We start from the raw sequence: 10,507 nt of genomic DNA on the forward strand, positions 1-10,507 counted from the left end.
TTGTCGCGCAATTCGCGCGATTTGCGCGTATTAGCGCGTTTTTTGTTTTCCATTGAAAGCAATGTAAAACGCCGGATACGCGCGTATTGCGCGACAACAAGCGTATGTACACGCGTTTTTGCGCCTTTGCTGCTCATATTTGAATACTGAAAATGAAAAAGAAAGTACATAATCTCAAACAGGAAGTCCCAAAATCACCATTTTGCCTATCAGTATCCCAGCAGCAAGCATGGCATCAGACCTCGGTGATACACTTTCTGTCCTGGAGACAGAGAAATTTATTAGCATGGTGAAGGAGCACACCTGCCTGTATGACATCAAGGATCCATCCTACAGTTTGAGAACAGTGCGGAGGAGGGCATGGGACAAAATTGCCTCTCAGATATATCCTAACTGGACCGAAATGGAAAATAAAGACAAAAAAGGTAAACTCCGGCGAAAAGTAAAATGAACATAAGTAGATATTATATTTGTTTTTTTTGGAAATTCAATGTTTGTATAGCCATACTAGGGGGGTGAGGAAGGGAATGTGTCCTCAATATAGTGTTCTAACCGTGTGGGAAGAGGGTAGACTGGTGGAGGTGACAGACCTGTGTCACTATCTGCAAGAGACAAAATGTGCCCGTATAATATTTGTGCTGACTGCCGTCTTGAAGTGGTTAAATAAAATATCTAGTGACACCACCTTTTGTAAGAACCTATGCTGCTGCACGAGTGTCAGGCCGGGTACACACGAACAAACATGTACGGTGAAAGCGGTCCGTCAGACCGTTTTCACCGTACATGTCTGCCAGAGGGCTTCTGTACGATGGTTGTACACACCATCGTACAGAAGTCCGCGCGTAAACAATACGCGGGGCGTGTCCGCGTCGTCGCCGCGACGATGACGCGGCGTTGACGCGGAGACGTGGGCAGGCCTGCCATTTAAAGGCTTCCACGCATGCGTCAAAGTCATTCGACGCATGCGAGGGACAGCGGGCGCCTGGACATGTACGGTAGGTCTGTACTGACGACCGTACATGTCCGAGCGGGCAGGATTCCAGCAGACGGTTTTAAAACACGTCCAGGAATATTTGCCCGCTGGGAAAAGGCCCGGCGGGCAAATGTTTGCTGGAATTCGGCCCGCTCGCGCCCACACACGACCGAACATGTATGCTGAAACTGGCCCGCGGACCAGTTTCAGCATACATGTTTGGTCGTGTGTACGGGGCCTCAGATTTGGCCGTTTGCTAGCCTTCCAATGTCCTGACGCACTATGCCCCCCATTGACACAAACAATGGGGCACTGCACTGTATTATTCAATGATAACAATGATGGTATACTATTCCACCTAGGAGGATTAGTATACCATCATTGTTATCAGTGCATCAGTACATCAGTTATGTATACAGTACAGTGCCCCCATTGGGGGGATACTCCCCTTCCTAGTAACCAACAACCCTATGTTACCACTGAGGCAGGACCTGTGAGTTATTGTTCCCATCCTGACACCATGACACCGATTTAAAAAAAACCTCAAAATAAAACAAACATGAGACTTCTTAATACATTAATAACATATTTTTATTTTATTTTATTACAACAGCATATGATGTATTCTTCAAAAAAGTACGTCAAGCATTGACAGTCTCACAAAAAAAGAATAATATTAATAATTAAATGGAATCCAGCTGCCATGGCACCTGTCCTTCAGGAGACATAAAATATGCGGCATACTGATCCCGTACATGGGAGCCCTGCCTGTTCCCACGGACACCAGTCCACTGAGCTCTTTCCAGAGTCTCAGTAACCGGTTCTTCGAAATCGAAGCCATCGCGCTGCCTCACAAAATTGTGCAAGGCGCACGCAGCTTTGACAGCCGTGACGGCATTCTGCATGTTTAACACTATGGGAGTGTGCAGAAGCCGCCACTTATTGGCAAGTATTCCAAAAGTGCATTCAACTACTCGCCGTGCCCGGGTTAGGCGGTAGTTGAATACCCTTCTCTCCTCTGTCAAACTATGCCCCGAATAAGGCCGCAGGAGGTTTGTCCCCAAAGAAAAGGCCTCATCACCCACAAAAACACTTGGTAGTGGAGGGCCATTTGTGCCTGGGAGAGGACGGCATTGTGGTAGGTCAAGATCATCTGATCGCAGCATTTGACCAAAGTTCGAGTTTCCAAAGATGGTTGAGTCCGCGCTGCTCCCATATGACCCAATGTCTATGTAAGTAAAACAGTAGTTTGCATCTGCTACAGCCATCAATACAAAAGAGAAATATTTCTTGTAATTGAAGAATTCACTTCCACTTCTCATGGGCTTCACAATCCTAATGTGCTTCCCATCTATTGCTCCGACACAATTAGGAAAGTTGCAGCGTTGCCAGAATACCTCCGCAATCTGTGCCCATTCCTGTGCAGTAGGTTTCTTGAACACTACCTCCTGGAGAACCTCCCATATAGCAGAGCAGGTGTCACGTATAATATAACTCGCTGTCGACTTGCCTATACGGAAGGCATAATGTAGACTTCCAAGAGACTGTCCAGTTGATAAATATCTACAAAGAAAATAATATATATTATTTTATTTTGTTTTTGACAGTGAAACAGATAAAAGACAAATGGAAGAGCTTTCGTGACGCCTATGCAAGATACATGAGACTGGTAACAAGTAACAGGAGTGGATCGGCGGCATGTCACATCAAAGAATACATTCATGCTAAGGAATTGGAATTCTTGAGACCTTCATTGAGTTTGGCGAGGTAAACTATTATCTGTACTAAGGACAGTGAACGCAATTGGTATACAAAAGTTATAATAATTAATTTATATTTTCAGGACTGAAAACAGCTGGGAGGAAGCTGCTCCGACCGCCCCTGTCGCGATGGATAACAGCAGCCGAAATTCGTGTGATGAGACACTGGAGGGTCTGGAGCCGGAAAGCCAGTTGGCCAGTTCATCTCAATCTACGCCGGCAACACCTCTGGGAGAGCTGCAGACAACGCCAAGGCCGGTGCCGCGTGTAGCTGCGAGGGGGACCAAAAGAAAAGCTCCGGAATCAGACCCCAATGTGACAATGATGCTACAGATCATGTCCGAAATGAAGGACAGAATGGGTACTAATACTAATACCCCTTCATACGGAAACAAGTCGGCCCAATGTTTGGCGGAGTTAATGGACAGGGTTCCCAAAAGCCTACAAGCCGATATGCTGGCAGGTACCATACGGTACATCAACACATTTATTCCACCTGAAGAACCCTACCTATCCCCAGAACCACCACCACCGTATGGCCCCTATGCTAACCAACACCCGCAACATCTGTCAGCACCAACACTTCGTCACTTCACAGCACCACCTTTTCACAGCCACCTACCTCAACACGCACCACCTTACCCGACTCAGACGCCCACACTTTCTACCCACCCTCAACTACCAACACCACCTTCTGCATACACTTCCTCAACACTCCCTGATCCGCCTTACCTGCATACGCACACTTCGACAATGTCACCTTACAGACGCCCACAGACGACACCTTCTGCCTACCATCCCACGACTTCACAAACATTTCATCTACCTCCACAACCTCCTACTTACCCTTCTCGCACGACATACCCTTCCGATTACACACACCTGCCTACACTCCCACCTTACAATCCTCAACCTACACCAACACCACCACCACCACAACCACCAGCAACACCACCATCACGTTGGCCGCATGGTACAACATCTAGATCTGATTGGTCTAGTTTTGGCAAAGCCATAGACGCTGGCATGTCGGTGGATGACCCAGGGGAATCCCCAAGTTTCCAAAAACTGTAATGTTGTGTTATCAGACTCTAGTTCAACTGCAGTCAAATTATTTGTTTTCTATGAGCTACGTTAGCTTAAAGTTTGTTTTTTGACCAAAAAATAAAAAAAATTAAAAATAGGATGAATATAGTTTATAATATACTTCATAAAAAAATAAAAAAAATTGGACCTTATAAAACGTGTGTTTTTTAATATTAGATGCATATACAAATATAATATTATTGGGTAATGTATGCAATAGTGTTTGTAGTGTTTGCTTTCTGCCTATCACGGAGGCCCTCTCGTCCGAGGACGAGAGGGCCCCCGTGATGGACGAACACTGAACACAGTGCCTCATAGGACGCTGAATGTTCCGCCTGTCACGGAACAGAAGATGTAGATGGCACGTCTTTTTGAAGACACATACGGGCAAGATTCGCAAAGGTAAGGGCACGGTCTGAATGGGTCAGGTCAGGACATGTAATGGGGCACAGTCTGTCATGTAATGGGGCACAGTCTGTCATGTAATGGGGCACAGTCTGAATGGGTCAGGTCAGGACATGTAATGGGGCACAGTCTGTCATGTAATGGAGCACATTCTGTTATGTAATGGGGCACAGTCTGTCATGTAATGGGGCACAGTCTGTCATGTAATGGGGCACAGTCTGTCATGTAATGGGGCACAGTCTGAATGGGTCAGGTCAGGACATGTAATGGGGCACAGTCTGTCATGTAATGGAGCACATTCTGTTATGTAATGGGGCACAGTCTGTCATGTAATGGGGCACAGTCTGTCATGTAATGGAGCACAGTCTGTCATGTAATGGGGCACAGTCTGTCATGTAATGGGGCACAGTCTGTCATGTAATGGAGCACATTCTGTTATGTAATGGGGCACAGTCTGTCATGTAATGGAGCACATTCTGTCATGTAATGGATCACAGTCTGTCATGTAATGGGGCACAGTCTGTCATGTAATGGGGCACAGTCTGTCATGTAATGGAGCACATTCTGTTATGTAATGGGGCACAGTCTGTCATGTAATGGAGCACATTCTGTCATGTAATGGGGCACATTCTGTCATGTAATGGGGCACAGTCTGTCATGTAATGGGGCACAGTCTGTCATGTAATGGTGGCACCGTGATGCGAGTCATGAATAGTAGGAAGGGGGTAGGTAGTTATACGGTGAGTATAGAATTTTGTTATGGGCACTAGAGCATCATTTTGGAACTTTTTACCTCAGTGTGATGATAAGTCGCTCCACAGGGGGTATGGAATTGCGGAAATAGGTGTCCATCCTCTGTAATCTACCGCTGAGCAGTTCTAGCAACTCATCAAAACTGTTAATAAAAATAAAAACGTTTTTTAGTGGACATGGAAAGGTACAATGTCAAAAACAATGAATACAGATAATTTTTACAAACCTTTTCATAGACATTCTGGTGTAGTCCAGGAATTTCTCCTCGTGCTCTCGGAGATCTTTATAAAGGACCCAAAACTGTCCTGTTTCTTCCCGACCGGCAATAACAGGGTGGATCCAATATCTCCGTGCCCTCTTCCTTCTCCTCTGTCCCTGGTATAGCATATACGAGGTGGCAGTGACTGCTGCCATCATACATGCCATCTCATCGTCGTTCATTTTGGAATGGGAAGCACAATGATGACCCGGAAGAGGTATATTCACACAGGAAGAGGAAAATAAAAATCCTAGGATAGCAACAAGTGATGTCAGGGATGATCATTTTTCCTATTGGATTATAAGAAAAAATACGAGGAACAAAAACGTTGGTAAACGCTGTATGCAAACGCGCGCATACGCGCGCATACGCGCATATTCGCGCGACAAAACGCCGAAAAAACCGCTGAAAAAAACGCCTGAAAACGCCGCTATTGCCTACGCCTAGGTGTGAATGCAGCCTTAGGCCCCATTCACACCTAGGCGTTTTTACGCCTGAAGCGCACTGCTCACAAACGCCAGAGGGGAGAATTAACATTATTCCCTATGGTGACTGTTCACACCTGAACGCCCAAACGCCTGTCGCGCGAAGCTCAAACAAGTCCCGGACCTTTTTTTGTCGCGCGTATCGTGCGGTTTGGGCGTATTTGAGCGTTTTTTTTCTCCATAGAAAGTAATGGGAAACGCGCGAATTGAGCGTATCGCGCGACAACGGGCGTTTGCTACGGGCGTTTCGTCGCTTTAATAAATAGAACTTGTCGCCCATGCAGAAGATTAAAAAAATCTACCAACATAGCAACAAGTGATGAAAAGATGATCATTTTTCCTATTGGCTAAAATAAAAAACGCTGAAGTACAAAAACGTCGCACGACGCTGTATGCAAACGCGCAAATACGCGCGACAAAACGCCAGAAAAAAACGCCCAAAAAAACGACCGAACGACCGACGCTCAGGTGTGAATGCAGCCTTAGGCTTCATTTCCACTGGCGTTTTTACAGCCACTGTTGTTAGGCTTTTTTACAGCTTAAAAACGCCTGTCCATGTTTATTTTGTAAAAAAAAAAAAAAAAAATATTTTTTTTTTGTGAACTGCAGCTTTAAAAATGCAGCGATCGCGTTTTTGAGCGTTTTTTAACGTCTGGCGTTTTTACAGCTCTACTCTGGAGCTTCAGAACGCCCTGGTCCTGCGTTTTTTTTACAGCTCAAAAACGCCTATGCCATTTGCAGCTCAAAAACGCCTATGTGGGCATGATGCCATAGAATAACATGGACAGGCGTTTTTAAGCTGTAAAAAACGCTCAGAACAGTGGCTGTAAAAACGCCAGTGGAAATGAAGCCTAAAATTCTGGACCACCGTGCCACAATCTCATGCATTGTATGCAGTTGTGGACTGTCCCTATTTTCTTTAGTGGGTTACTTTGGCAAAGGTACTGTCTGCCAAACACAATGGGGGATGGAGGGGACGGACGGACAATCTTTGCTTAATGCACAAGGCATGTGAACATCCTTGTCCCGCGGCGTTTTCAGCCTAAAGAGATTTGGCCTAGGGAGCAGTAAAAACTCAGCTCAACCACATGTTTTTACCATCTCTAACAGCAAGTCTAATGCCGCGTACACACGATCGGTCAATCTAATGAGAACGCTCTGATGAACCGTTTTCATCAGACCAAACCGATCGTGTGTGGGCTCCATCGGTTATTTATCCATGTGAAACTTGTTTTAAAATTAACGATCGTTAGTAGACACGTCCATCGGTTAAAAATCCATGCATGCTCAAAATCAAGTCGACGCATGCTTGGAAGCATTGAACTTCGGGCCAGACTCACAGAAGTACGCCGGAGTATCTGCTGATACTCCGGCGTACTTTCAAATTTGCCGCGTCGAATCCTCAAACCAAGATACGGCGGCTTCTGGCTTCGATCCGACAGGCGTACGGCTTCGTACGCCTTCGGATCGTAGGTGTAATACTTTGGCGCCCGCTGGGTGGAGTTTGCGTTGTTTTCCGCGTCGGGTATGCTAATTAGCTTTTTACGGCGATCCACGAAGGTACGCGCGGCATTCTCTTACGTCGTCGCTAGTCGGCTTTTCCCGGCGTATAGTTACGGCTGCTATTTCGTGGCTTATATTTAGACTTGCCATGTTAAAGTATGGCCGTCGTTCCCGCGTCGAATTTCAAATTTTTTTTTTTGCGTAAGTCGTCCGTGAATAGGAAAGGACGTAACTCACGTCAACGTTCAAAAAATTACGTTGGTGCGACGTCATTTCGTGCAAAGCACGGCAGGAAATTTCAAAGCGGAGCATGCGAAGTACGTTCGGCGCGGGAACGCGCCTAATTTAAATGATACACGCCCCATTTGAATTAGGCGGGCTTGCGCCAGACGGATTTACGCTACGCCGCCGCAAGTTTACAGGCAAGTGCTTTGTGAATCAAGCACTTGCACGTAAAACTTGCGGCCGTGTAACGTAAATGCAATACGTTATGCCGCCGGAATTCTACGTGAATCGGGCCCGTCATTTTTTCAACGCGTCGTTGTGTTTTACGTCACCGCATTCTGACACGATCGTTTTTTTAACCGATGGTGTGTAGGCACGACTGACCATCAGTCAGCTTCATCGGTTAACTGATGGAAAAATCCATCAGACCGTTCTCATCGGATTGACCGATCGTGTGCACAGGGCATTAATGACCCTTAATAGTACCCCAAATGTGGGAAATAGATGCACATTGATACAGATGTATCCAAATTCCTGAATTACAATAGTAAAGAATTTAAATGAATCCAAAATAACAAAGAAATAGGGACAAAATTTAAATCGATTCGAATAGTTTTCAAATAAATATCGAATAGTTTTTGAATTCAATCGTTTTTGGTTTGTTTTCCAATTTCCAAAGAGAATAGAAAATAAAGGAAAACAAATATAATAGAATAGAGAAGAGAAGAATATAGTAGAAAATAAAAAAATATAATATAATAGAGCAAAACAGAACAGAATAAAACAAAAAAATAGAAAATAAAGGGATACAATAAAAAAATAAAAGAATAGAGTAAAACAGAACAAACTAGAATAGAAAATAAAAGAACAGAATAAAATAGAATAGAAAATAAAGGAATAGCATACAATAAAAATAGAACAGAATAAAATAGAAAGATTAAACCCAATATTCTGAAATTCAAGATTCAAATAGAATACATTGGAATTTTTAATACAATAGAAACGAATAGAATAGAAAAAAAAGAATAGAATAGAATAATAAAAGAATAACATATAATAAAATAGAATGAATACAACCATCTTCTGAAATTCAAATTTCAAATAGAATACATTGGAATTTTGAATACAATAGAAAAGAATAGAATAGAAAAAAAGAATAGAATAGAATAATAAAAGAATAACATATAGAAAAACAAAATGAATACAACCATCTTCTTAAATTCTAATTCCAAATAGAATGAATGTGAATACAGTAGAAAAGAATAGAATAGAAAAAAAAGGAAAATAATAAAATAGAATGAATACAACCATCTTCTGAAATTCTAATTTCAAGGAAGGAAGTCCCGCCCATAGAGACGTAACGCGTACAAGGGGGAGGGGCTACGTATGACGTCACCCACGATCGCCAACCCACGTGTGATCTAAGCTGTCGGATGCTATGATCTGTTTTATGCCTGTACGCTTGCACTCAGTGGAGAGTGCTTTTACATGTGAGTTTAATTTTAATCTTGTATAATCTTGCCTTACCTTGTTCCTGAGGCTACCGTTGCGATATTGAGCTGCTGCATCTGTTTGCCGTTTCTCTGAGAACAGGAGGTTCTCTGTTTATACCATGCTGTGTGACCTATTGTAGGTCTAAGTATTAAGGTGAGACGCCATCCTTACTATTCACTGGAGGTTCTTTTAGTTTGGACATCACACTCTGGATTTTGCACCCTTCTTTTGCTGGATTTCATATCTGCACATGAGCACCTTATGGACTATATTTGATATTTTTTACGTTGAGATATTTTCACGTTGATATATTTAATTATTTTTTTCACTTTATTCTATGTATGTTTTCTATTCAATATATGTGTTTGCGCTGCACTCTTATTTGTATATAAGAATAGAATAGAAAAAAAAAGAATAGAACAGAAAATAATAGAATAGAATAAAAATAATAGAATAGAGTAAACTAGAAAGAATATAACCATCTTCTGAAATGTGAATTTCAAATAAATTCAAATTTGAATAACAATAGAAAAGAACCAAATAGAAAAGAATAGAAAAGAAAATAAAATAATATTGTGACGGTATTAGAATGATATCCCGTCAAAGATTCCCTTCTTCCCATAAAGAAAATCACCCCAATATTCCACGAGGAGGGATATTCCTGGAATCACCCAATAAGCCACACATGGGTCACGCTTACTGCTGGAACAAGACAGACTTTAATGGTATAACACACAGCTTATATGTAATTTAGAAACTGTTGCAATGACAATCTCCGCCCCCTCACACTGGGGCTTCCATACAGATTATAGGCAGACATTTCGGAGTCGACCCTGAAGATATTTCTTTAGATAATGACATCAGTGACGTTAATTACTAGTTGTACAGAATACATTATCTGGACAGCCTGGCCCCGCATGTAGAAGAGCTAATTACCACAATGAAGCAATCAGAATAATTAACATGAGCCCCTTCTAATCACAGTAAACAGTAAACACAGGTCTCCTTCACACACACAATTACCCTTTGAAATAGGACTGGCTGAGGAAGGGTCATTAACATTTCAAAAGCCTGTTAGCAGAGGGGTGAGTCACACCTGAAATCACCTGTTACACTTAACACACACACAATATTACTTAGCAGGGAGAATTTAAACTGAAGCATCCTTCACAAATATAATGAAATACAACAATAAAATACATTAGAATAGAAAGAACACAACCATTTCCCAAATACCAAACATAAATAATTTGAATAGAATATAAAATAATATATTAGGATAGAATAGAATAGAAAATAGAATAGAATACAAAAAAAACATAATAGAATAGAATGGAATAAGGAGAATATAATCATCCTTCTAAAGTCAAATTAGTATTATTATTAATTTGTATTTGAATAGAATAGATTATTATTATTATTATTATTATTATTATTATTATTATTATTATTCACGATTTATATTCACGAATATAAAATAATAGAATAAAATAGAATAGAATAAACAAATAAAAAATAATAACAACATTAGAACTTCGAATAGAATAAATTTGAATTATAAAAA

The 10,507-nt window shown here is 42.0% G+C and overlaps 1 protein-coding gene across 1 annotated transcript; it reads right to left on the reverse strand.

Moving 5' to 3' along the window:
• Positions 1 to 1,546: 1,546 nt before the first annotated feature.
• LOC120945210 (protein ALP1-like) lies at positions 1,547 to 5,532 on the reverse strand. The gene is made up of 3 exons (XM_040359197.1): positions 5,204 to 5,532; positions 5,018 to 5,119; positions 1,547 to 2,536 (listed from the first exon to the last, which is right to left on the reverse strand). The coding sequence occupies exons 1-3, from the start codon at positions 5,416 to 5,418 to the stop codon at positions 1,657 to 1,659; spliced, it is 1,197 nt and encodes a 398-aa protein (XP_040215131.1). The 5' UTR covers positions 5,419 to 5,532; the 3' UTR covers positions 1,547 to 1,656.
• Positions 5,533 to 10,507: the final 4,975 nt, after the last annotated feature.

The sequence above is a fragment of the Rana temporaria genome, chromosome 7 (assembly GCF_905171775.1).
Source record: "Rana temporaria chromosome 7, aRanTem1.1, whole genome shotgun sequence".
Classification (NCBI taxonomy): Eukaryota; Metazoa; Chordata; class Amphibia; order Anura; family Ranidae; genus Rana; species Rana temporaria.

Bases quoted from the DNA above. Each gene is read 5' to 3' on its own strand.
- LOC120945210 (XM_040359197.1), bottom strand. From the start codon at position 5,418: ATGAACGACGATGAGATGGCATGTATGATGGCAGCAGTCACTGCCACC. The intron at 5,120-5,203 runs GTTTGTAAAAAT...TTTTATTAACAG, and splicing joins ACCAGAATGTCTATGAAAAG to TTTTGATGAGTTGCTAGAAC. The intron at 2,537-5,017 runs GTAAAAAGTTCC...TTTTCTTTGTAG, and splicing joins CGACTTATCATCACACTGAG to ATATTTATCAACTGGACAGT.